Source organism: Urocampus carinirostris, chromosome 10, assembly GCF_059441175.1.
Source record: "Urocampus carinirostris isolate Australia breed hairy pipefish chromosome 10, RoL_Ucar_1.0, whole genome shotgun sequence".
NCBI lineage: Eukaryota > Metazoa > Chordata > Actinopteri > Syngnathiformes > Syngnathidae > Urocampus > Urocampus carinirostris.
The window spans coordinates 9248829-9276647 of record NC_142358.1 but is presented as its reverse complement, the minus strand read 5'-3'; the positions used below and the strand labels follow the sequence as shown (position 1 = coordinate 9276647).

At 40.6% G+C, this 27819-nt stretch overlaps 2 protein-coding genes and 2 pseudogenes across 2 annotated transcripts; all 4 read right to left on the bottom strand.

Annotated features, from left to right (window-relative positions):
• Nucleotides 1-1241: 1241 nt before the first annotated feature.
• LOC148357653 (dehydrogenase/reductase SDR family member 13-like) lies at nt 1242-8768 on the bottom strand. The gene is made up of 5 exons (XM_088345138.1): nt 8482-8768; nt 8285-8403; nt 5460-5583; nt 3487-3813; nt 1242-1784 (listed from the first exon to the last, which is right to left on the bottom strand). The coding sequence occupies exons 1-5, from the start codon at nt 8603-8605 to the stop codon at nt 1525-1527; spliced, it is 954 nt and encodes a 317-aa protein (XP_088201264.1). The 5' UTR covers nt 8606-8768; the 3' UTR covers nt 1242-1524.
• A 4110-nt stretch (nt 8769-12878) lies between these two features.
• On the bottom strand, nt 12879-24628 carry yif1b (Yip1 interacting factor homolog B (S. cerevisiae)). Its single transcript, XM_088346207.1, has 8 exons — nt 24310-24628; nt 22945-23038; nt 21305-21419; nt 21138-21242; nt 20792-20928; nt 16418-16573; nt 16199-16292; nt 12879-14533 (listed from the first exon to the last, which is right to left on the bottom strand). Exons 1-8 carry the CDS (start codon nt 24344-24346, stop codon nt 14378-14380), a joined length of 894 nt encoding a protein of 297 aa, XP_088202333.1. The 5' UTR covers nt 24347-24628; the 3' UTR covers nt 12879-14377.
• A 164-nt stretch (nt 24629-24792) lies between these two features.
• LOC148357651 (U2 spliceosomal RNA) lies at nt 24793-24930 on the bottom strand (annotated as a pseudogene).
• A 1162-nt stretch (nt 24931-26092) lies between these two features.
• LOC148357650 (dynein axonemal light chain 4 pseudogene) lies at nt 26093-27185 on the bottom strand (annotated as a pseudogene).
• Nucleotides 27186-27819: the final 634 nt, after the last annotated feature.

The following is a 27819-nucleotide window of genomic DNA, read 5'->3' as shown; positions in this document are numbered from 1 at the left end:
CGCGTGCCAATGGTTAACCCCTCACGTGCCACTGCTGGCACGCGTGTCATAGGTTGCCGAACCCTGATCTACATCAATGTCTGGTAGCTGAATTTTCATTTCATCTTTGAGGGACAATGACAAGCAAGTCAACTCAAACTGCAGAATAATATACGATCGCAGTTTTTTGCTGGATATGCAATCATCCAGAAATCAAGCGCTCAGTGCTACGACCACTCGGGAGTGTTTATTTAGCCACGGACTGCTACGTCAACAAGACCCAGCGGCCTACAAAGCAGCGAAGCAGAGTGGCAAGAGAGCGGTGTGACCGGAAGAGGAAGCAAGGTTGTCGGGCCGGGCTAACCGCTAGACTAAAGGCTAAACCCTTCAAAACGCCTCTCCCATCCATTTTCCTCTCCATCGTTTGCTCTCTGGACAATAAACTGGACCATTTACAACTGGAAGTAACATCGAACCGTGAGATGACGAACTGCTGCGCTAAAATTCTGGTTAAACTTATCTATCCCGGCTGACGCTCAGGGAAAACTGTGCGGGTCAGATGTATCGACATTTCGTTCTGTATAGACGTGTACACGAATGACAATAAAGTATATCTGAATCTGAAAAAAAATAATGCACTTTGGTCTACAGTAGAGCTGTCGTGGCACTGTTGTCTAGGAATATAAGGCTCCTGTTTTATGAAATTAAATGAACTGCATTTATTTAGCGCTTTTCAAGTTAGTGACTTCCCAAAGCGCTTTACAGTGTGCTTCACATTTCCCAATAGAGGCCTTGTATTGCAGCCATGTAAGACGCTGACCTGCTTATTGGGGGTATTAGGGGTTCAGTGTCTTACCCAAGGACACTTCGACATGTAACACGGACAAGCCGGGATTCGAACTGGGATCCCCTGATCCCAAGATGAGCGCTCTACCTCCTGAGCTACTGCCGCCCCAACGCAACTCTTATTCTTGTAATCTCTTGGCGCAGTAGTAAATATGCGCCTCGTAATTGCCATATTGAACGGTCAGATGATCCGAAAACACGTGAGGTAACCAATTCTGAGAAGAACTGAAAAACGATGCTACTGAAAATGATTGTCAAGATTGCAGGTGCAATGTAATTTGTGTTCTGCAGCCAAAGGTGTTGACACCAAATTTGCCACATAGGTGGCGCCAGTTTTGGGAAAAAATTAACATAAAGGAGTTATTTTTATGGCTGTTTAAGGTTGTAGCTTAAAATCCAGTAAAGACCAAATTACGTTTCGTTCTTAAATGGAATCTTTTATTCAGTTGCGCTTGTAATCCGGAATTTACGCTGAACCCGTTTTTAGGGGTTATTTTGTACAACAGGACTCAATTTACATTGTAAACATTTTATAAATGCGAAAATAAAGAAGACAAATGGCGTGATCCATCATTTCACATGACAGCAGTTACAGTATATCCTTATTCAAGCATAAATAGAATTCATGTTGACAACAGCATAATCAAGAGCTGATTTTACTTCATTTCCAATTCAAGCTGAAATTCTTCATGACTAGATTCAGGCAAGGCCGCAAAGCCGCTCGCTAATTTCCCAAAGCTTTTTAGCGGCAGCATCATCTTTAGCTTTTGGGTAGACATCTCGGACAGTACAGTTGGAGAAGTAACGGCCGCTGAGTGGTTCGATTCCCTCTTGCAAGGCGCAGTGGAGAGTGGTCTGGCATCCCTGGACCGGAGTTTTGAAGAAGAAAGTAGTGAAGGGCTTTATGATCATAAGGAGCAAGGGGCTGCTGTTCCTAGCCAATTCAGTCTGGATTGCTCCTGAGGGGGGAAAATATGGCAAAAGTGAACGGAAGGAAAACATGTCCTTTTTTTGTAAATCTATCACGATACAGACTGATGGTCCTCCATCTTTTTTGGAGTGAACGCAAATTGGGTTCAAATGGACCTAACTACTGCTTAGTAAAGGTGGACAGATGGTATAATCTAAATATCTAAATATCCATATCATCGATACTGGGCAACTACTTGGATCAGATGAATACTATTGTCCTGGGATCAATTTGGTATCGATATTGTGCAACGGAAGGTATTTTAGTTGTCTTGTTGAGATTGTTATGCAGTATTTGTATTTTAGTGACATTGCAGTTTCTTGGTTTGATTCTGTTGACTTTATTTTGAAAGTTATTATATTAGAATTATTTAATTTTTTTGTACTGTTAAGCGGTTTTTGCATTTAATTTTTAAACTATTTGCAATTTCAGACTGTATTTTCAAAATTTTGTGTATTTTAGTCGTCACCTTGACATTGCTATATTGGTATTTTTGTTTCATTGTGGATTTTTTTGGTTTGTCTCTCTTGACTTTTGTTCTGTTGTATAGGAAAAACTTAATTTAAAGTTTTTTTAAACAATTGTGCATAAATGTTTGCGTCGTGTTTATCGTAAATACAAAATAACTCAAGGGGGGTGCTTCAATTATTCAATGATCATAACATTTCCAAGCAAAAGGTATCATATCTGTAATGAACCGGAACAGGAGGAGAACCCAAATGCGTGACATTTCTCACACAAGCTTCTATTTTACGGGAAATGGGGCAGTCATGCAAGTTAACCCAAACGCCAGTGATTTGTCGATCGTTGGGCGGAAGACGTAAGACAGCAGTCTGGCGTGGAATGACAGGAAGCCAGCGGAAAAGGAAATCGAATACCAATTGCACGAGCAGATATCGGACAGATGGGGTCGATACCGGACAGGACGGGACAGACAGGATTGATATCAAAGCTGGATATCGAAATTAAACAGGACAAACTAGAAGGGAACGAAACTGAAAATCGATATTAAACAGGAGGGGAACAATACCGGACAGAAAACAAGCAGGAAACCGGACAGAGTCAAAAACCCACGTCTTGCGGGTGCAGAGGTTCGTTGACGGACTGACAAAGGGTGCATGAGAGCACTGAGCTTAAATAGAAGGGAAGCAAATCTGTCAAAGAGCAGCTACTGGCGCCACACGGCCAGGGCCAATTGGGCGCCATGGCAACCGTGACAGTATCGGATCAGTATCAATCAATACTATCCTGTATATACTTGGATTGGATTGATGCCAGAATTCTGCTGAGGTCAATACGAACCTACTTTTTGGGCTGTTTTTACAGAATCACACAAGTTTTCTGGGTTGTGATTAGTAATGAGATGGGGGTTAAACAAAGTAAATTATTTTAGGAGTGGGGGGCAGGGGATAGAACAAAATGTCCCAGTATGACCCTGAGAGGTTTTATTGTGGATCTATAATAACTGCTTTTTCTGAGCAATACGAATAACATACATCCTTTAGGGCGAATGTGTTTTTGTAACCTAGGTTTAATAAAAAGAACGTACTCTTAGAAGAGCTTTTAAAACAGGTTGGAATTTCTTAAATGATGTTTGGGCTCTCTCCATTGATGCGTTCTCTCCTTATTTTTTCTTTCTACTAAACCATAAACACAACATCCTCTCATCCTGTTAAGTGCAGAGTACTGACCTGGATGGAGTGAGTAGCATGTGACTTTGGTCCCTTGCAGTCTTTTGGCCAACTCGTAGGTGAAGAGAACGTTTGCTAGCTTGCTGTCGCCGTAGATCCGTAAGACGTCTAGAGACGAAGTTCCCAGTCCCAGAGCTTTGTGTTTAGTCAGGCAGTCGAAGTCGATTTTTCCAAAATTGTGAGCCATCGACGACACGTTGACTACTCGAGCGGGTTGGCATTCCTTCAGTCGGTCCAGCAGAAGGTTGGTCAGGAGGAAGTGGCCCACGTGATTGACCCCAAACATCATGCCTAAACCGTCCTCTGTGCGGCCCTGCATTACAACTCCTGGGACAGAATCATACAGAAAATGTGTCATCACATTTGCCCTTTTTCATTATTTACACAACAGTGACTTCATGAAAATAATAATAAAGTATTATTTCAGCAACACTGAAGTAATGGATGTATACAAAGACTACTGTTAAAACAATTGGACTCTTTTAGACATTTCCCTATTTTCGAAGGAAAATCACTTTTTTTCAATGAATATTACACAAAACTAATAAGAAATACACCACATTTTTGTGTAATGTGGTAAATGGCTATTTTAGCTGAAAATGTCAGTAAGCTACGTAGGTGTATAGAGAGTCCTGTTTCCACCAACCAGCACTCCGGTGTTCTAATAGTAAATTGTGTTTGCTAATTGCATTAGGATGCTAACTGATGATTTGGAAACCCTTGTGCAATAACCACAGCTAAAAACAATTTATCTCATTAAAGAAGCTATTAAACTGATCTTCCTTTAAGCTAGTTGAGTAACTGGAACATTTGGCTCCAGATACTCAACCGGCTGTGGTTCAACTTTTGGAATGGCCAGAAAAAAGATAATTTTCATTATATTTTGGACATGTCAAACTGAAGATCTCCTACAATAGTATGTACTACTCCCTTCTGAGGACAGCAAAAATAGGCTTTAACAAGAGTAGAAAGAGTAGTGGGAAGGGGCGATTCCTGGATGTTAGCCTTGATTGCAGAGTGGTGGGTTTCTTTCGGGCACTCCCACATTCCAAAAAACTTGCATGTCAGGTTAATTGGCCGGTCCGAATTGTCTCTCGATGTCACTGAGTGAATTCTCTGTCCCTGTGTGCCCAGCGACTGGCTGGCAACCAGTTCAGAGTGTCCCCTGCCCGAGAATAGCTGTGATAGGCTCCAGCACCCTTGCGACCCTACTGAGGATAAGCGGTGCAGATAAGGGGAGATTATATATATATATATATATATATATATATATATATATATATATATATATATATTAGCGGTGGTTAGCGTGTGTGCGGCACAGTTCTGAGGTCATGAGATCGAACCTACTGTGCGGAGTTTGCATGTTCTCCCCGTGCTTGCGTGGGTTTCCTCCGGGGACTCCGGTTTCCTCCCACATTCCAAAAACATGCACGTAAGGTTAATTGGCCGGTCCAAATTGTCCCTAGGTGTGAATGAGCGAGCGAATTGTCTGTCCCTGTGTGCCCTGCAACTGGCTGGCAACCAGTTCAGGGTGTCCCCTGCCCACTGCCCGAAGATAGCTGGGATGGGCTCCAGCACCCCCGCGACACTACTGAGGATAAGCGGTGCAGATAATGGATGGATATATATATATATAAATATACTCACGCACACAAAAAAGACAGCGTACATGTATGTATGTACATTTCTTTTCAAGAGGATTCTGATGTGTGTACTGTCTCATCTCATCTCCTTAGCTGCACCGCTTTTCCTCAGTAGGATCGCGGGGGTGCTGGAGCCCATCCCAGCAATCATTGGGCTATATATATATATATATATATATATATATATATATATATATATATATATATATATATATATGATAAATACCCTCTCATTTAATAGTTCCTCACCACAGTTAATGGCTTTGTTCCAGCCAGCTCTCTCTCACTCAAAATTGACCCACTTTTGTGAGAACATTTGAAACTCACCTGCATTGTTAATGAGAATGTCTAATCTGGATTCATTTTTCAGGAAGTTTTCAGCAAAACTGCGAACAGACTTGAAGCTCCCCAGATCCAACTGCATGAACACCACCTCATTGCTTCCACTCTCCTTTCACAGCCAGTAAAACAGGTTAGGATGATGCAATTTTCAACAGATACAAACACTGCATGTAACGTTTTCTTATGTAGTTGTATCGTAATACTGTAATCCCTTGCTACTTTGCGCTTTTTATTTTTGAGGCCTCATTGCATCGTGGGTTGAAAACGTCTTTGTTTTTTTGATTGCATCACAAAGTACAGCAGTATCTAGTGCTCAATTATTACACAGTGCCCCTTTAAGGGCTGAGAGCAGTGGTAATAAATTAAAAGGATATGCATGAGCAAGAGAATTCTAACCATTTTATATTTGTTATATTTACTGTGTATTGTTACCCGTACTCTATATCAGTGTTTTTCAACCCTTTTTGAACCAAGTCACACTTTTATTTATAAAAAGTTCTGAGGCACACCGTCCGTCGAAAATGTTTGAAAATGAAGTTATGTCAAAATTTTCACTGTACTACCTCATAAGTAGATAAGTAGTTGATAAAAAGAAGAAAATCATACACAAAATAAAATGTGCTTCATTTATGTTTTTATTTTTTACTGTGCAATCATAAACCGCTATGTTAAACAACTTAAGTTTATTAGATGTACTGTGCTACCTCATGAGCTGATAATTAGTACATAAAAGGTATATAAAAATCTACTGCCACCTACTGATATGGATGACTATTACAATTCCTCGTCTGAAGATAGAAAAACCACTGAATAATAGCCAGATTTTTTTGAAAGATAAAATTGGGCAAATTCCAGCAGCACACTAGTGTGCTCCGGCACACTGATTGAAAAACACTGCTATACATTATTAGTACTGTACAGTATTTCATCTATGGTGCTATATTGACAAGCAGTGTTGCAACTAACGTGTTACATAGGAATGCGTTTCTTGAACGCAATCACTATTTTTGGTAACTAGTAGTGTAACGCCTTACTACTGCAATTTTTGTAACTCTTCTGTTGTTACTACTCAACGCAAAAAAATGACTGTCATTTTAGCGAATTGTTTTAGTTTGACTTTAGTTCATAAAAAGGTGCAGAAATATTTTATTCTTTACTTTACAATTAATTTGCACTACTGACTTTATTTTCAAAATGTTATGAAATGGAAGGTATTTCAGTTGTTTTGTTAACATTGTTATGAAGTTTATGAATTTTTGTTACATTGCTGCTTTTTTAGTTTGACTCTCTTGGGGTTTGTTCTAAAACAGTTGTAGTAGAAGTACATAATTTTTGGGATACCGTTAAAGGTTTTTACGTGGTATTCTTTACACTACTGGCACTTCAAATTACTGTGCAATGTAAGGTATAGCTGTCATATTGACTTTGTTATATTTGTACTTTCGTTAAATTGCTGCTTTTTTGTGTTTGACGCTCTTTAACTTTGTGCGGAAACTGTCATACTAGGAGTATTTCTATTTACTTTTTTTCTACTTTTAATAGTTTGAATTGTAGCTATATAATTCGAAAAATGAAACATTTTTAGTGCTCAAAATCTTTCTGTGTTTATCAGAAATGTAAACTAAATCAAGAGGGAGGGTTCAACAATTCAATGATCATAACATTTCCAGGCAAAAAGTATCAGTTTCAAATCAGTATCCATCGATAGCACCATATATTTAGTTGGATGGGATCGATACTAAAACTCTCAATTTAGCCCACTCCTAGCTTGCACATTCTTAGTGATTATTTGAGACGTGACCATCTTTGATCCATGATCCTTTTCTGTCAATCGGCTGGTATAAAGTAAAATGCATTTAGCCGTCATGCCTCAACAATGCCCGCGCAGCTTGGCTATGTTACACTTGATTCCAAACATGGAAAGGGGTCAATACTCAATAAACTTAAAGCCCCAATGTCCAATATTTGACCACTAAATGGCACTGTCGTCTAATGCGAACAAAACCCAGTGCCACAAGCAAGCAGCAAGATAACAGACAAACATGGCGGCGACCGTAGGATTCCACTATGGAAAAGAAGTACAAATTTCTCGACCTATGATTTTTTTAATAAAATAAAATTGCTTTTATAGTTCATCTATTTTGCCTGGTATTCAAACCAACCTTTTTTTTACTATATAAAAGTGTTTTGTATCGCTAGAAGGCACTAAATATTACACGCTGTCCCTTTAAAGTCAACTACTTGGAATTTAGGGGCAGAAAATGCATATTGACCAATCACAAGAGAAAAAAAAGCATCTTGAAAGGAAAAACCTTGGTGGGGAGCTGGTGTTATACTGAAAATTTGAAACACAGAAAAGGGACAAAAAACAAACATGAAAAAAAGAAACTAAAGAAGAAAAAATAAACGAAAAAAAGAATAAAGAAAACAAAGCAAGAAAAATGAAAAAGGTAAGGAAGCAAGAAAAAAGAAGAGTTAGGGGGTTACTTTAATCCGTATATTACCAAAAATAATGTGAAACACATGACTCCTAAAAAAACACAAACATAAATTTGAATATTTATGGATAAAAAAAAACATGCAAAACAATTTTACCCTTTTATAGATTCAACAAATTTAAAGTAAACAATGAAAATTGACCAATCACAAGACAAAAATAGCATCTCGAAGGGAAACGGCTTCTGATTAGTGGGGAGCTGACTCCCAAGAGCCGGCTCATATAGCCATATTGTTTGCGAACGACACATAGTGTGTACAGTATAAAACAAAGGATTACAGTAGCTCTTAAAAGAATATGTAGATATGTTTACCTTTTTGACATCCCTAAGAGCCGCCTCACCTCGCTCCCGACTACGACATGCCAGAATCACTCTTGCTCCTCGTTTGGCCAAATCGATTGCAGTGGTTTTTCCGATACCCGTGTTGCTTCCTTGTGGTGACACAATTGCATCATTCTTTTTACGCCATTAAAGGAAAAAATGTAAAAACTCCAACGTATTTTTCTTACCGGTCACGATGACGGTTTTCCCATGCAGATTTGCTTTGCTCGTACATTGCTTTCCTTTCACAACAATGAGTCTGAAGACGTAAGCCGCGACTGCGACTGCGCCCACAAACAAAGCGAGCAACATGAAGTTGTTGCGTCTGCACGAAAAGAATCGAAAAGAAGAAGTTACTAATAACTGCCACTGGTTTGGAAACTTGCGCTAAATGAGCTCAAAGTGCTCTTATATGTTGATTATCTTCACTCCAAGGCGCAGACTAACACACCCCTTTTCCTGTCGAGGCGTGACAATACGACTTTACATGTACTTACATAACCGGAACAGCGACATTATTCCTATTTCAATCTGCTTGTGAACCAGTCAAGTGCGGTGAGATTCGTGTCTGGTGATGAGGCAAAGTCAGATTTACGCAAAGTCATCGTTTGATTAGTAGAGTAAGAAAGTATTGCATAAACTGTAGCACAGGGGGGGAAAAAGTTGTATAGTCTTATGTAAAAGTGACAGTGTGTGAATTACAGACCCGTCAACCTCCACGGCTCCATGCCCTTACAAAATGTTGTATTTTCCCTTACAAAATACAAAATAATCTTACACCATATTTTCTTTTCAAACGTGTTTATGTAGTTTAACATGTTATGTTGTACATGTGTTTCTTTATATCTTATCTATTGTTAATTAGCATTTTGTTGTGAGATACTGAGTTGCTCAACATGAATGAGGTTTATCATAAAAAAAAGTTCAAAAATGAAGTAGCTTGGACGTTCACCGTAGAAGGAAAAAATACATGCAAATATAATTAAGTAGAAAAATACATTTTCTTATTCAAATTATTAATTCATTTTCTGCATTAAAATTTTGTTAGTAATATACTGATTAAAGGGATAACCACAAACCTGTCGTTTTCATTTTCTCCTTTCATACTTCCTTTTTTTTAACTTCTTTATACAACAATAATGATTCGTAATATAACGCATCAAATCAAATGAGCCGTTTAGGAGCCGGCTCTTTTTAATAAGTTGAGCCGAAAAAGCCGGTTCTCTAAAAAGAGACGGACTTCCATTCAATACATAACTACCACACGAAATCCGAGGCGGCAGACACATGCGCACAGTAGCATCAAACCGCTCGCTTCATTTGCAACGGGAAAAAAAACTATACCGAGATAGAGGCTACCGCGGCGAACTCGTTTGACTTGATTGATTTGCCGTTTCGTCATAGTCAGAGTATACCGGATGGCACCCATCACTGACAAATTTGCTGTTTTCCGTACAGATTTTCTTATACGTCGTACATGTCTTAAAAGGCATAATAAACATACTTTGTACAGCAAAAACGTATAGGAATGGAATTATGACCACTTGATGTCACTGCACGGCATGTTGGGGAAAACGACGGCCAGGCTTCTGAATATGACCCGCCCGAAATGAAACACCATGCTAAAAAGCTACCTCGGGGGAAAAAAGCCATGCTTAAAAGTAACCTCATAAAACAGTATTTTGAAGCAGTGAAAGAGTAAAACTAGATTAAAAAAAACAAAAAACAATGATCTTAAGTAATGAAGAATTTTATACATTTTACTACAAAGGATTTTATACGATTAAATACAAGTTACATTTATTGAGTGCAATGAAGATTTTCACCGAGTAGGCTTAAATTCAATGACAGGTCACGCTGATCAGAATGCGGAATGTTTTGTCTAGGACTCTGACGCAGGACGCCAGGCATCGTTTTGATAAACGCTCCGCTGTTATGAGTTTTTCAGACATCGGGATACTCTTCTCCGAGATGATGGAGCCCACGTGGAGGGCTTCCTGTCACGCTCATGGGAGGAGCCGGCACAGCAGCTTGCGGAAAAAACGTGGGCCGAGAGAAGGAAGAGGGAGAGAGGAGGATTGACAGAGACTCGAAGCGACACTAATTCGGGCATATTCGATGGAATTCACTTAGTTAAATTGTTTAAGAAATTAAATCTGCCCCCGTGTGATAAGGCCGGTCTCTTGGCCACCTGTTTCCATCAAGAAACAAGCGCGCATTGTTAGGTGAATGTAGGTTGTGTTTGGTTAATGGAGTCAGATAACTAATTCGAACAATTTGGTTCTGATACATTTTATTATTTAATTTCTAACAGTACTCAAGGCTTCTAACTGAATATAACATCACTTTCAAAGGCGCATATTTTAGGTTGGACGAAAAATCAGCATTGGTAGGACTTCTTGATGGGTAGGAATTTCATAACTATGGCCTAATAACAACATTGTGGTTTAAAGTGTGATGATAGTGTAGGTACAGAATGTGAGGTGTGTCGTAATGACAAAAGCGTGCAATAGTGTAAGTGTGGGAGCAGAAAATCTGAAATAGTTTTGAGTTTTTAATAAACGGATGCTCTCTAAGTGTTTATGAGTAGTTGTTTTTAATTAACGAGGAGAAAATCCATTACCCACATAAAACAACACGCGACATTGGTAGCAGCTGTGGTTTTTGTTTTGGAGTTTTTCCCCTTCCCATTGGAAATATATCAAGCACGCTAGTCCGCTGGGCTACCTGACTACGTTACGGGAGCGGCATGTTTGGGCACGTTAAACATGTATGAACTCTACGAACTCGGAGGTGGATGAAGGCTGGTTTGGGTAGCAGTTACAAGGAAGGGAAGTGCAAGTGGTGTACAAGTGGACCGTGGGAACAGTGAAAAGTCTATGGTCACCCTACAAGTTCTCAATTGGATTGAGATCTGGGGACTGGGTTGGCTACAACATAACATTAACTTTATTGGTTTGGAACCAAGACTGCTCGTCTGCTGTTGTGTTTGGGGTCATTTTTTGTTGAAACACCCATTTCAAAGGGATGTCCTCTTCCGCATAAGGCAACGTAACCTCTTCAAGTGTCTTGATGTAAACAAACTGATCCGTGATCCCTGGTATGCGACAAATGGGCCCAACACAAGAGTAGGAGAAACGCCCAGACCATGACTTGTACCACCATGCTTCACTGTCTTCAATGTGTACTAAGGTTTGAAGTCAGAGTTTTGGGGTTGTCTCACACAGGGTCTGTGGCCCCCTAGACCCAAAATCAGTCCACAAAATGTTCCTTCTTTTTTCTTTAGGCAACTTGTGTTCTTTGGCAAATTGTAACCTCTTCTGCCCATGCCTTTTTTAACAGAGGGACTTAACAAGGTATTCTTGAATATGAATTTGCTTAACACAAACATCTTCTGTCACAACACTTACCAGTAACTGCAGGTTGTGTTTGTCCTAGAGCTGATCATTGGCTGAGCCTTTGCCATTCTTGTTATTCTCCGGTCAATTTAAACGTCGTCTTCAATTTTCTTCTACGTGTCTGTTTTTCTAGGCATTGGGGAACATTTTTTTGCACCTCTTTATAGGCTCTTCTACTCTCCTAACAACTTTTTAATCAAAGGACGCCATTCTTCAGAGCAGTGTATTGAACTACCCATTTTCCTCAAATGCATGCTCAACCTGTGCTGGCTTCATCATCCTTAAATAGGCGCCACCCGATTCGCACAAGATTTTTTTTCTTCCTCAAAATTCATGAACTCGGAGAGTGGTTGCCACACTGCTATTTGTTTTAACACACCCCTTTGTTTTTTGAGACTCTACTGCACCTACTAGTAACTTTTCTGGCATGTAAAAATTAAAACATACTAAAAACCAGAGAAGATCTGGTCAATCGCATTGCAAAGCAATTATTTTGAACAGCATTGTACTTCAATTCATCAATCAATGCACAAATATTGTACTTATTTTATTGCAACCCTTGCCCTTACTGTAGTTGTAATATTATGCGCCTTGTAGTCCAGTGTGCTTCTAAATGAAAAAAAAAAACATCACTAAAGACTCATTTTTGGTAGTGTGCCTTACAATCCGTTGCATCCGTTAGTGCAGAAAACAGTAACTGAACAAGAAAAGACAAAAGAACTGGTCTGACAACTTCAAGGAATTGTCTGATGCCAAACTAACGCCAGGAACCGTCAGTGGAGAGAGCCGTCCAGAGTTGCGTCCTTATAGTGAATCCGTACAAATAAATAACAAAAAACACTTAAATTCTTAAATTCATTGTTTAATCTCAGATACGATTAGTGTCTTCCTTTATTTCACCAGACTTTCAATATGAAAAAAAGCAACAAGTAGTTCACATTGTGTATTCATAAAAAGACATCAAAACTACATCAAGCGCTTGTTGTAGTGAAAGAGTGTTACCAAGTGTGTGGCAATGACATCAGGTTAATTAAGAGGCGAGTCTGAAACAACACCAACATACCTGAAAAATCACGTTCAAGTCCAGGTTAGAGATCAGATTTTGGGTTTGGGGGGTAGTTTGGACTAGTGTGTGCGCTTCTGGTTTTATTAAATGACATTGAAAGCTTGATAAGATTGAACTCTTGCAAGCCATTACGTAACAAACATACAGGAGACATTTAAAGATTGCTACTAAAAAAACAAAACAGAAAATTAAAAAAACACAACTACCTAACTTTCCGAGTTATAAAGGCGCAACTAAAAACCCCAAATTGGCCAGAAATGTTAAAGTGCACCTTATATACTACAGAAAATGGTGGATAATATTAGAAAATGCAGACTGTATACTTTAGTATAAGAGCAATGATTAATCAGTTGATGATCATCAACGGCCCAAATTGGGGTTTTTTAAGGGTTATTGTTCTATCTTCTTTATTCATTATCCATTATCCGTTATCGGTCAGTTCATAATACGCTACAAAGCCTAGGGGTCGGGACACTTACTCTCAGCCAAAAGGCCAAGCTAAGGTCCTAGCCCTAAAGCCTTGCTGCGATCATTGCGAATGCACCGTTCCCGGAGGTACTGCAATACCGGGCCGATGCTATTACGGGATGCTTTAGCCAAAAGGCTAAGCTAAGGTCCTAGCATTAACGGCCCAAATTACCATACACTGTATGCAAAACGATTCAACCACCAGTGGCACAGGTGACATATGAAAAGGCATTCAAACTTATCTCATTATCACATTGTTTTTACTCATGGTGCCAAAAAGACTGATTTGCATAGTGCATTCTGATGAGTTAAACTTTTTTTCAACTTCTTCAACTTTGAGACAATAATATTGGGAAAGACAGAAACAGAAAACAAAGTCTTTTAACAAAATGCTCTGCAAGTTCTTTGATGTACCGGGTGGAAACATATGTTGGCCTGGAGAGGGCTGGGCGCTACCAGGCTGTACTTTCCCAAGACACAGCACAGGAAATGGTGCCCCTACAACCTTAGTGGTTAAGCAAGCAACCTACCAACAATACATATTAAAGCGAGAGGTTATTGACGCACAAGAAGTTGTGTTAAATCAGAATCTACTATGCAAATCAGTGTTTCTGGCATAAAAAAACTGTGTGATAATGATCACGCCTTTATGTCTTCTGTACCACCAGCGCTGTGATCCAGGTTTGATTCCCGTTGCAATTTTAATTGACGGATTAATCATTGCAATATCATAAGCAGTAAGTATTTAAAGAGCCCAACTGTTACACGGTAGATCCTAATGTATTCTAAATTTCATGCACCATTTATTTAATCCAGTGCGCTTTACGTATAAAATATATGAAAAAGACAATTTTTGCGGGTGCGCCTTATAGTGTGAAAACTATGGTATTTACAAGGAGTACAAAAACAACTGAAATGTAAGGACAACAATAAAGGCAGTACAAAAAAATGGCTGTGCTGTGAGAGGTAAAAAGGCCTTTAAACACTAGCACACTATTTGGAGCTCGGCGTACCTTGTGGCGCTGAGCATACCAAGATGACACTCTGCGATTTTGTGTTGCACTTCAACAAAGCGTCAACACACGCAGGCAGCAAGTACGCATTTGTACGCGTTTTTCTTCTCCTCCCACAGAGTTGCGTGAGTGAATGTGTTTATCTGATCAGGTGGTAGGTGAGCCAGTACATGAAAATGGGTTGTCCCGCCGCGATGGCCATGGTCAGGTACAACCTCAACTGGTTTCGAGCTCCTCTCACGATCTTACCCTCCGCCGCCGCTTCAGATAGAAGCTTAAGACGCAACATGCGGGTCTGAAAATACACACATGGCAAGATTATTTATCGCCTCCAAGTGGTAAAAAAAACAATATTGATTTAAATAATGAACAAAAAATACATGTAGACAGGCATGTTTTAATTAATCGTAGGTCAAGAAATTTGTATTCATTGCACGTATCATGGGCCTTAACCAAAGGGAGCTGACATAATTGTCTGACATCATGCTGCTACGCATAGCCAAAAACCTCCAAAAGGTTGGGGGGGGAAATTGTAATAAGGTGCGTTTTTGGTTGCTTTGAGTCTCCGTAGTTTGTATTCTTCCTTGTGTGTTTTGACACTTGTCTTCAGTCTAGTGGTCAAATAACCCACACTGTCCATTTCAGTATTCTTGGAGGGTGCTTTAAAATTTTTCCAATAATGCTTGGAACGTCATGTTACACCTTATACTGTTGTTAGGTTGTATCGTCATACCGCTTTTGCCTCAATAAATAATAAAAACGCTCGATTAGTCGATAATTAAAACTGTAATTACCACCGGGGAATATGGGGGTGCGCAATGAATGCAATGAAAACACAAGTCGCAGACTAACAACCGGGAGAGGAAGAAGATGCCAAGAACCAGCCAATCATTCCGCAGGAGTAGAAAAAGAGCCACAGTAAAGGGCTACAACAGGCCGCGTTTAACACAGTCAAAACTAGCGATAACTGCCAGCACTCTCGAAATATGCTGAAAAGAGTCGTAGACGGGACAGGGCCTTCATCTTCACTTGTTTAGAGATATTTTTGCTTCTTATTGAATCTAATAAAAAAAAAAACAGAGCGGCCATATGGATTGCAAACTTTGCAGACTAAGACGGGTAACACTAAAAGCTTATTCCGCCATTTAAAACAGTACCACCCACTTAAATATACTTGAGAAAAGACAATACAGCATCAAACGAGTAATAGCGGTCGTTCAACAAGCACCAGGAACCATGAAAAAAACGTTCCAAACCGCTGCAACCAGCCGCCCCTACTAGAAGGTATACACTTGCTAAATATTTTTTATATATATGTGAAATACTGTGTACATGTTTCCCACCATGCATCTTTGTTAAAGATTGGTTAAATCAGATTTTGTCAACTTTCACTCATGAGACTTTTAATGTGAAAGACGTGATAATGATTGCAATAATTATCGAGATCAACAGTTAAATGTTTTATCTTCATAAAAATTGTGATATTGCCCAGGCCTAGTTGTTATAATTGTTTTTTTACTGCATGTAGCAATCACGATGAATAAGATGCACAGTAAGAAAACAGGTGGCACTATATGAGTCGATCGGGGCAATCTATTACATTGATCCCTGGTTCCTTTATACTGTGGGTACCGTATTTTTGGGACTATAGGGCGCACTGAAAAGATTTAAATTGGCCAGAAATTTGCATCCAAGTGGACCTTATATACCGCAAAGTCCAGCTCATCTCTGAAGAGCAGGATGACACTTGACACCAAAAGAATACAGTGAACAGATGACAAAGTTGCTGTTTCTGGGTCTGATCAGGAGGACTCTCCTGCTACTGGTAACCATGCAAACCAGTACCATCTGTTTCATGCGAGGGAGCAAACCCCTACCCAAAAACCAGCCTGGAGAGGGATGGGCACCGGCAGGTTTTACCTGCCCAAGAAAAACCATGAACCAGTGAACGTAAACTCACCATAAATACAAAAATAGCAGCACAGCACCAGAGTAAAGAGAGATAGTAGGCTAGCCTCCCAAACAACAGTCCAGCTACCACACCAACGATCATCCTAAGAAGAATAAACACATGGAATTCATACAAAAACATTTGTGTCAGGATAAATGAACACTGATCGAAAATGCTTGATGTTATTAACAGAAAGGGCATGAAGATGCAGAGACGAGTAGCACATACCCAACATATTTATATCCGGAGAAGGCGAGCAGGTCAATAGTTGTAAGGTCAGTATTAATGGTCACAAGGTAGAGTGACAGAAGGACAGCCAACACTTCCATTATTAACCATACCAGTGCAGAGCTTGCCTGAACTCCCAGCAGTTCAGGAGAAAACCTAGAAAATCATGAAACAAGTACATGATAAGATGAGAGCACTTGTGCCTTTTTTTTTTTTTACACCCTCTTTGTTTTTTTCATCGAATGGCAGGGGTGGCCAACCCGGTCCTCGAGAGCCGTAGGTTCTGCATGTTTTGGTGGTTTCTCTTTAGCAACTCGGGTGATGAAAAAAAAAAATAATAATAATAATAATAATGCATTTTATTTAAAAGCGCCTTTCAGGCCACCCAAGGACACTGTACAAACAATGAAAAAATACAATTTAAAAAGTTGTAAACGAAATAATAAATAAAAACAGGACATAAAATCATAAAAACAAAGGAAATGGAGAAGCTATGTGTTGTAGGCAGTCCTGAACAGGTGTGTTTTTAGACGGGACTTAAAAGTGGAGAGAGATGTGCAGTATTGGAGGTCCGGAGGTAGATTATTCCAAAGCTTGGGAGCAGCGCAACTGAAGGCTCTGGCTCCCATGGTGCTCAGGTGGGCAGGGGGCACTGACAGTCGGAGGGAGGACGAGGATCTGAGGGAGCGAGTGGGGACGTGCACCTGGAGAAGGTCGGACAGGTAAGGAGGAGCCAGGTTGTGGATGGCCATATATGTATATAGGATGAGTTTGTAGCTGATGCGATGCTGAACAGGAAGCCAGTGTAGCTGTTGGAGAACGGGGGTGATGTGCTGCTGGGAAGATGTTTTTGTGATGATGCGAGCAGAGGCGTTTTGAACCAGCTGAATTTTATGGAGGGACTTTTGAGGAAGGCCGAAGAGGAAAGCATTGCAGTAGTCAAGGCGGGATGTGACAAGACTGTGGACGAGAATAGCAGTGGTGCGGGGGGTGAGGGAAGGGCGGAGTCTGGTAATATTGCGGAGGTGGAAGTAAGCAGTGCGGGTGATGGTGTTGATATGTGAGTGGAAGGTAAGCATGCTATCCAGGATGACACCCAGACTCTTGACCTGGGGGGAGGGGGACACTAAGGAGCTGTCGATGTTGAGAGAGAAGTTGTTTACTTTGGATAAAGTGGATTTGGTGCCAAGAAGGAGGAATTCAGTTTTATTGGCATTTAATTTAAGAAAGTTTGTTGTGAACCATGTTTTGAGTTCGGAAAGGCAAGAGGTGAGGGAGGGAGGTGGGAGTATGGAGTTTGGTTTGCAGGAGAGGTAGAGTTGGGTGTCATCAGCAAAGCAGTGAAATTGGATATTAAATTTGCGGAGGATATGACCAAGAGGCAAGAGGTAGATGATGAAGAGAAGAGGACCTAAGACAGATCCCTGGGGTACACCTGTGGTGACTAGGGAGGGCTTTGAGGTGAAAGATTTCAGCTGGACAAACTGAGTGCGGCCAGTGAGATAGGAATGGAACCAGCTGAGGGGCGTATGAGTGAGACCAATGGAGGAGAGTCTATTGAGGAGGATAGGGTGAGAGATTGTGTCGAAGGCGGCGCTCAAGTCTAGGAGGATGAGGATGGAGACCAAACCGGAGTCAGATGCTATGAGGAGATCATTTACAATACGGATTAGGGCAGTCTCTGTGCTGTGGCGGGGGCGGAAACCAGACTGAAAGGGCTCATAGAGAGAGTGGAGGGACAGGTGCGAGTGGAGTTGAGCAGCAACAGTTTTTTCAAGGATTTTTGAAATAAATGGAAGGTTGGAGATGGGGCGAAGGTTGTCAAAGTTGTTGGGGTCGGCACCATGTTTTTTCAGCGTAGGGGTAACAGCAGCGGTTTTGAAAAGTGATGGGACGATACCAGAAGAGAGTGAGGAGTGGATAATGGCAGATATGAGAGGAAGCAGAGAAGGGAGGCAGGATTTAACAAGGGATGAAGGGAGGGGATCAAGCTGGCAAGTGGTGGGCTTGGATTTGAGTATGAGGTTGGATAATTCAGCAGTCGTGGGTGGAGCAAAACTGGAGAAGAAGTGACAAGCAGAAGGAAATTCAGATGGGGAGGGAGCAGACAGGTTTTGATGGAGTTGGTGGTGAATCTTAAGGATTTTGTGATTGAAGTACTCCATTATGGAGTTGCAGGTTGCTGTGGAGTACAGGTGGAGGGGGAGAGAATTTGGTGGCTGGAGGATTTTGTTCATGACAGAGAAGAGAGTTCTTGAATTTCCTTCGTTGGAAAGGATGAGGCCGGAATAGTAGCTGGATTTGGTTTGTGTAATTTGGTCCTTGTATTTAGCAGTATGGGTAGTGTACATGTCCTTATGGATGGTGAGGCCGGTTTTCTTATAAAGTCGCTCAAGTTGGCGGTTCTTTGATTTCAATGACCGAAGAGCGGGTGTAAACCAGGGGGCAGATGTGGAGAATGAGGCAGTCCTGGTTTTCAGGGGGGCAATAGAATTTAGAATATTTGTGAGGCAGGTATTGTAGTGAGAGGTGAGCTCATCCGGGCTTGAGAGAGCTTCTGGGGGTGGGGAACGGTCAATAATGGAGCAGAGGGTGTCAATGTTGATATTTTTGGTATTACGAAAAGAAATGAGACGGGAGGTTTTGACAGTAGAGAGACAGAGTACGGTGTTAAAAGTGAGGAGGACATGATCAGATTCAGGAAAGACGTTGGAAGTGGGCTTGGAAGTAGAGAGGCCGGAGCAGCAGACCAGGTCCAATGTGTGGCCTTTAATGTGGGTGGGGAAATCAATAAGGCTGTGTATCCCGAGACTCTCCAGGCAGGATGTGAAGTCTCTGGTGAGTGGCAGGTTGGGATTGTCCATGTGAATATTGAAATCTCCCAATAAAATTAATTAAAATAACTCATTAGCAAGCTGCGCGGGAGCTTGATAACGATATCAGTGGTTGGAATCACCTCGATTTAGAGGTAAGATCTTAAGTTTGAGCCCGGCCTGGAATTTGGGTCAGGCCTAAGATGTCAATCATTATGTTTGGGTTTGGGCCAGGCTTCTCTCTCGCTGACTTTTAATTATGCAGCTGTGATTGTTTTTTCTTTTTTGTGTGAAAGGTCCGAACAATGGATTCTGTCCCCCTCACGCACAAGGCAACCCGTGTCTGCTTGGAGGAGCATCCCTCCCCCTTCTCCCGAGTCCTCACAGATAAAATGTAAAAATTCGGGTTTGCTTCAGGCTTGGTCTCCCACATCAAAGTAATTTGTAGGGCTGGTTCGAGCTTTAATATCCTCGGGCCAAGTTAGGCTGGACTATTTTGGGCCCATTCTTACCTCTACTTCTATTGGAGCAGAGAAACTCCAAAAACATGCAGGACATGCAACTCTAGAGGACTAGGTTGGCCACCCCTGAATGAAAGACGACAGAGTTGATTGTTTTTTACCACCCCTGGTGGTCATTGTTACTCCATGATTCTTGGAGAATGCAGGTACAGTAATGCCTCGCTTTTGGCGGGGTTGCGAGCCAAAATTATTTTTTTACGGGAGTAGGACAGTTTATAAAAGCTCCAATAGAGGGTGCACTTACACTGTAAATTGTTTTGGATTTATTTTATACTACGGACCAGGAAGAGCTTACTGATTTATTAAAACAAAGCATTGCAAGGGCCCGCAAAGGGTGTATATGCGATGTGATTTCTGCCCGCTGTTCCAACTCAGTTTCAGATATTACTTGGGCCGAGCAAAGTATTTTAGAGAAAAGTTCGGTCGACTTCGAATGCAACAAGGAATGCGACGGAGGTCAGGCTCATTGGCCTTGGTGGGGATCTTGGCCCCATCCCAAAACAAGAACACGTCCTCCACCGATAGACTCGCTGCCCCCTTGACCATCTTCTTTTCTTGATTGTGGAAGTGTAAAAACCCACTCAGCACCTCCCTCAAGGAGAACAGCTGCTTTCCCATTATTGACTGGGGCTTCGGTTGCCATCATTGCATTCACAGTAGCCTTACTTTTCACCAGATGGCTTGGCTCAGCCAAAATAACATCGGAAATCGAGTTTGAACAAAATAAGCGATAGGTAAAACGATATCTAAAATACAGTTTACCGCACTATTTTTTTTCTCTATATTTTACACCTTTTAGGGGGTCTTTTGAACCCACATTTTAATGCACTTAAAAACTTTTTTTAAAAGCACAGCTCTGATTGATTAAATTCCCGGGCCAAATTGGCTTTGAGGGACTTCTTAAATATGAATGATCGTTCTGAAACCTCACAAGTAGTGTGTTTTTATGGTATCACAACATATTCAGGCTTTCGCTTGTCAAAATATTAATTTTGGAAATTTTTACGATACATAATGACCCCTCTAACAGCCACATGCACCTGTCTTGTGTTCCCAGGGCCAGCCCAGCAACCAACACGTAAGTGATGAAGGCCATGGCTGGGATGTAGAGATCCGGGGCATTGACATCGAAGCGGGGCGCCACCGGAGTGTCCTGCTGATAGCTCACCTCCCAGTTCTGTTGTTGTCCACATGCCAAAAGGGAATCTCAATGTCAAAAAGGAATCTTAATGTAAATATCCTTTATCTGTGATGAGACAATTTCATCTAATAGCAACATTTGAGACTCCCGAATAGAATCTTGACATGCAATGACGTTACAGATAAAAGCAGGCTCATCTAGGGAGTAGCTCTAAGAATAGGATGCTTTAAATTTAGCCAACCAACCTCATGCATGTAAGGGAAAACTAGAAGAGCCAGCTTCTTTCCCACGTACACAGTGTCCACTGCAAAGTAGTATTTCAGCTTGGAAATGGGGATGAATCTGTCAAGCTATAATACAAAATCACATTTAACCACGTTTTCTGCAAGGCAAGGATTTGAGTCAATCTTACATTCTTGTCCATCATTTCTTTGCCCTGAGATGCCAGTGAGCTGCCATATGCCATGGCAAGGTTCGACATCGGGTCTGACAACATGGACTGGCCTGAAAAACTTGCCGCCCGATGTCTGATTTGACAACAAAATCAAATACTGTTAATTGCCAGGATTCCCCATGCAATTTCCATACCTGTCAAAATTCAAACTTTCCCTGTATATTATACGTTTGTGATCATTTTAAGTTGTGTACACTATAACAAATTTTGTAAAGGATTTTTTTTCTCTTATCATTTTTTTTTTGTTAGACCAATCTCAATCACTGGTAGCAGATGACAATGTAATCGCAGATTCCTAGTTTTGTCGCCGTACTAAGAATGTCCTTTATTATCATTAACATAAAACTGCCAATGAAATTTACTTTGCAACCCCAGTTGTACAATGATAAAAAGTTTAAAAACTGGTGAACAATTAAAATAAAACAAAATGTGAATATATGAAAAAAGGAAAAGACTACGTACATATATTCTGTTGTATACTGTATTATTATTATTATTATTATTATGTACATCAAGGAGTGGCTCAGTGTAAAAAGTGTGTTGCGCTGTAACACTCAGCCTATGAATTATCATGATCTACATCAGACCTGGGCACTCCGGTCCTGGAGGGCCGTATGTTCTGCATGATTTTTGAGGTTTCTCTGATCCAATACAGGTGATTCCAATCACCAGTATCGTTAACGAGCACTTGCTAGCTTGCTAACGGGGTTATAATTTGTATCACCTGAGTTAAAGAAGAGCAAACTTCAAAATCTGGTGGGACGTATGGCCCTCCAGGACCGGAGTGCCCAGGTCTGATCTACATACTCACCAAAAATTCAATTTTATGCGTTAGACTACCACCTTTCTCCCCTAAACACAGCAACCGAATTTAAAGTCTACTGATTTATCAAAACCACAACAACAAATCTTGACCAGAGACTAGTATTTTAGTTTACAGCTCCTTTATCTTACAGCAAGACTAAGTCTTTGTACTTGAATAAACAAGCTCCAACTCTACATTTGATTGCCGTTTGGATAAAAGTTTGACACTGCCGTTTTTAAACAGGCACATGATGTTGTTTTCTAACATTCTGGACACGGATTGTGTTTCGTTCATAAACATATAGAGCATTATAACATTTACTTATTTTAATGGCAAAAGATTTGCATTTATTCATCAATTATTTATCTCATCTCATTAGCTGTACCGCTTATCCTCATTAGGGTCGCGGGGGGGCTGGAGCCCATCCCAGCCATCTCCGGGCAGTGGGCAGGGGACACCCTGAACTGGTTGCCAGCCAATTGCAGGGCTCAATTATTTATTTAGAAAACAAAATACACTTGTTTACAAAAAATATCTGTTTTTATTCTACATGGTCGGTCTTGCTGTGAGTAAATAGGTTTTACATTGTGTTTGAAAGGTTTATATTCCTTTGATGAGGGGATAAATTGGCTGAGGTTGACAGGTATGAATTTCAAAACTGACCTAAATCTTCAAACCAACTTTCATAACATTCCATTTTATTTACCAGCACCCAAGAATTGGAAAACATATATAAAAGTTATGCACAACAGTACCGTTTTAAATATGGAATTATTTAACATGTCTAACTCACTTCTGGTGTGGTGTCTGTGAACCACTGGTGTCCTCAAACAACAGACTGCCATCAGACTCTGCTATGGAACTGTTTCGTAGACGTACATTGGGCTCTGGATGTTAAGAAGAAGAATATCCAGTTATGTTTTTAATAATAATACATTTTAATTCACAGCACCTTTCGGGACACCTGTACACAGAATATGAAACAATAAAACAAACAGGCAATAAATACATAAATAAAACGAAGTACTGCAGTTAAAAAATGAGAGGGGGGAGGAAGTAGGGCAGTTTATTTATTATGAACAGGAAAGTCTGAAGAGGTGGGTTTTGAGTGTGGATTCGAAGATGGAAAGGGTGGTGGTATTCGAGGTCGGGTAGTAATAAGTTCCAGAGGTGGTGGGGCAGAGTGGCTAAAAAGTCTGCTTCCCATGGAACCGAGATGGGTAGCAGGTATGGTAAGATGGAGGGAGGTGGGAGATCTGAGGGTGCAGGACGGCGTGGTAACGTGAAGGAGGTCGGAAAGGTAGGGAGACGGTCGACGTTATGGGTGGTCTTATAGGTCTACAGAAGGATTTTGCAGGTGATTCTTTGGTTGATCGGGAGCCAGTGAAGTTGCTGATGGACAGGGGTGATGTGATGGCGAGAGGGGGTTTCGTTGATAATGCGGGCAGCAGAGATCTGGACCATCTGAAGTTTATATGGGTACTTTATAAGTAGGCCGTGGAGGGGAGACATACGATAATATTTAATCTTTTACCATGCATTGTTTCACGCACGTCTAACACTTGAATGCGTTGTTTAGTGGGGTGTGCACTGCAGAAGCCGTCTCACTTGTGCTCCACCCTATGCATCACTGATCGCATCGTCACGGGGATAATCAGGTCAGAGCGTGGGACCGCTATTTCACAATTGCATTGCAAGTGATAAGGAAATAAAATTCATGTTTGGATGAAATTACTTTTTAACTAATACAAACAATTAATTTGACATTTGTCACGCGTCTTGGGAGTCGCCAGAATTACAGCAGTAAACAGTCTCCATGTCCTGAGAGGAACACTGCATGGAAAAACGTTACTATGTCTACAATCAAAACTGTATATCGTATGTATTTCACTTTGAGAGCAATCAAAAATGCATGGACTGGGGAAAACATTTAACAAACGCGGTTTGCCTTAATTGCTATATTTGTTGTTAAATGCACCCAAGCTTCTTCATTTTGTTATCAGTTGTATTCATTGTAATTTACCATCAATGGGATTTAGCTAGGCTACAAACGAGCATCTCCTCCAATATAGATATTGAGTACTGTACTCTGACAAATAAATAGTATACTGTCAAATACTAACAATAAGGAAGCAATGAATTAAATGAAAGCACGTACGTTGTCTGAAACCTTTTGGGGTTGCAGAATAATCCATTTTGGACAGGTGCTGTCCCCTTCACCGGTGCAGTCGGCAAGATCCAGTTTCTGGAGGCATTCAGCAAGGAGGTCCGGTAGAAGGGAGACTTCTTCATGTGCTAGTTTCTAGTAGGCTATAATTACGACATTGCCACCCAGTGGATGAGTTCATGTTCGGGTTACTTATTGGTCGATTGAGTGGGAATTAAGGACCTGTTGGGCCATATGTAGAAATAAATGTATACAAACTATATAAATAAATCCACAGATGCAAATAGATTCCATATGAATGAAGGAACTCATGAATGGGGGTTTTTAAGGGTTATTGATCTATCTTCGTTATTCATTATCCATTATCCGTTATCGGTCAGTTCACAATACGCTACAAAGCCTAGGAGCCGGGACACTTACTCTCAGCCAAAAGGCCAAGCTAAGGTCCTAGTCCTAAAGCCATGCTGCGATCATTGCGAATGCACCGTTCCCGGAGGTACTGCAATACCGGGCCGATGCGTGGAGTGGACAGAGCAAGCTCATATTCCATCTCCGAAATGCAAAAATCAAAGATGGTGACTTCATAGAAAGTACACAAAAGGGCCAAGCTAAGGACCTAGCACATCAAAGTCACCAACCAGGGATTATCTGGTCGTGAAGCAGATGCCGCTAAATCAAGAAACACCCGAATATGTGACATAAATGCAATATTTTTATGTATTTATGCATTTTGTTGTCATGTATAGCAGTGTTTCTTAAACAGTGGGTCAGGACTCTAAAGTGGGTTGTAGACCCGATTTCATTGGGTCGCTTGCGCAGATATTAAGCGTTTTTGTAGTGTGTTTGAGACGGCACCACCATTATTACTGTAATCAGTTGTATTTTGTAAGTCGATGTAAACAGCCTTCGGCGATTCCCCTCACCAAAAATAAGTATTGTATGTGACAACGTGAGTGAACATCAACCGAAGGACATTTTGATTAATAATCAGCAGTTATAAAAGAATGTGGTAATGTACCAAATACTAACGACAGTATTTACATTTTATTGATTGCGCGTAACTGGATTCATTACAGAGAAAAGTAAATTGTGTTCCAGGAATGCGGTACTTTGTAAAGATTAGTCACAACGTACTTCATAGTTAGACCTATTCACGCTTTAATGTCATGTGAAATGTTAGTGTTGAGGTCTAAAGCAGTGTTTCTCAACTGGTGGGTCAGGTCCCAAAAATGGGTCGCAGAGCCTTTTTCAGTGGGTCATGGGCCTTTGCTTGCTTTGGCAAAATAATGCTATGAAGAAGAAAAAAAACAGGTGTCAAAGGGTCACTTTTTCAAATCTTCCACATTCTGATATCATGTCTGTCATCCTCAGCCAATTGCTCCCCTTATTAATGACAAGCATAATGGCTCTTCCATGCTGGGCATTTTACTTGGGTGAGGTTGTTAGGGCAGCGGTTTGTTGAAAAAGTACCAGGGAGCCACTAGGAAGTGCTGAAGAGCAGTATAACCGCATGCAGCGCCAGAGACGATAGTAAAGCAGATGTTTATCGATTTTGATGGTATATATTGTGGGTGCCTTGACACAAAACCTAGCTAAAGACAGTCCCAGAGACCTAAAGTACAACAGTGTAAATTTTCACGAAAATTAGTTCAGTCATTTCGGAGCCAATATGGGACATAAAAACTCTCTCTCACACACGCAAATGAGGATTTATATAATAGTCAAGATCTAGATTGAAATTCCCATTCCTAAGCAATAAAAAACCTTAGAAACATAACATGACACCTGTTTACTCGCAGCAAGACAGAATGTGTAGAATGCCACAGTATTACCAATCTTTGATGACATTGTCCTAATTGAGACAAACCGAAATTAGAGCCAAAATAGGCATGACAAGACGGGTCCAACAAAAAAAAATTGAAAAAAAAAAAACACAATACCAAACTTGTTACAGATAATAGGACGCGGGTGTGACTCTTCTGACATACACACGTATATGAACTGGATAGCATATGCAGTGTCCTTATTGCCTTCAGTCCTACATCCATTTTTCTCTGGGTGGGCAGAGCGTGATCGTTGGTGGGTACTGCCCACTGCATATGCCCCCTAGTAACGCCACTTATTTGATGTTAAAAAATAGAGTCACCATTAAAATCCCCCTGGAACATACAGACATCCTCTGTGGTGTACTACAAAAGGTAGACCTTTAGGTGGCGATAAAGAGAGACAGTACAGACCAATGCTGCGAAACAAGATAAAATGGTTTATGCCAACAAAGGCATTGCCTGCGATTTCACGTTTGATTTTCTACCGTGAAAAACGTTTTAATTCAAATCATCAAATGGTGAGTCCTTCTTGGCTTAAAGCTTGCGAGCAATAATTGTGTATAATAGAAAACTATTCAACGTCTTTAGAAACACTTCCAAATACAAATGGCCAAGCTTCCTCCGTAGAACATGTAGAGCAGATGTTTTGCCTCGTGAGTGACCCCGAAACCGAAACTTTCCCCGATCACTACATGCCAGGCAACGCCGAACATTTTGTCCATAGAGTCCTTGACCATCTTTGCTACTGTCTCGTTGTTGTCGGTACACTTTTCAAAAGCCGAAATGCACAAAGCAATGGCCTCTTCCTTCATGTCTTCTGGCATGTCCGAGTGCCTAACAATAGGGAAACTGTACGCGAGCTGCTTACCGCCCTCTTCCGGGTCTGGTTCGCCAGTCTCTGCCATTGGAATCGTGGGTTTTTTTAGAAAAAAAGATAACGCTTCTTTTGGTCTCTTTAAAAAATACACAACACTTGTTTTAGTCTCTTTGTGAAAACGTTAACACGTTTTGTTTGCGTCTTTTATTCTTTATATTTTTGTTTCAGGCAAAGGAGGAGCATTGCTGTATTACGTCATCATTCGGCATCCTTATGACGTCGTTTTTGCTCATGTTTTACGTCACAAACAAGCTTCGAAAACCCCAACACCTTTGAATTCAATTTGTGCATATGTGATTGTACAAAATAGATTTCTTAAAATCATTCTAAGACGAATAAGTCATGTTTCCTAATTCACCATTCTGAATGTATTTAATTGCTGTTAAAAGTGTCGATTAAAAACTCATATTGTTGGGATATGATATAATGAAATGGTGTGTTTAATTGCTGTTAAAAATGTCGGAAAAAAATGTTAAAACGTCATATTGTAAGATATAACGAAATTGTGAATATGCTTAATTGCTGTTAAAATTGTCGAGAAAAATTGTTCAAACCTCACATTGTTTATTTGCTGTTAACAGTGTCAATAAAATTGTTCAAACCAAATTCAAGTATTTATGCAAATCTCAGCCAAATCCTCCCCTTATTCATGATTGTGATGTCCTCTATTGAGCGATAATAAATATTGCAAAGACATTTCTGTCAACTTTATACTTTCTTCCGTATTCTATACGCCTTTTGATCTTTTTTTGTGTGCAAATATTTTATTGTCTCTTTTGTCAATGCGTGGTTGATGCT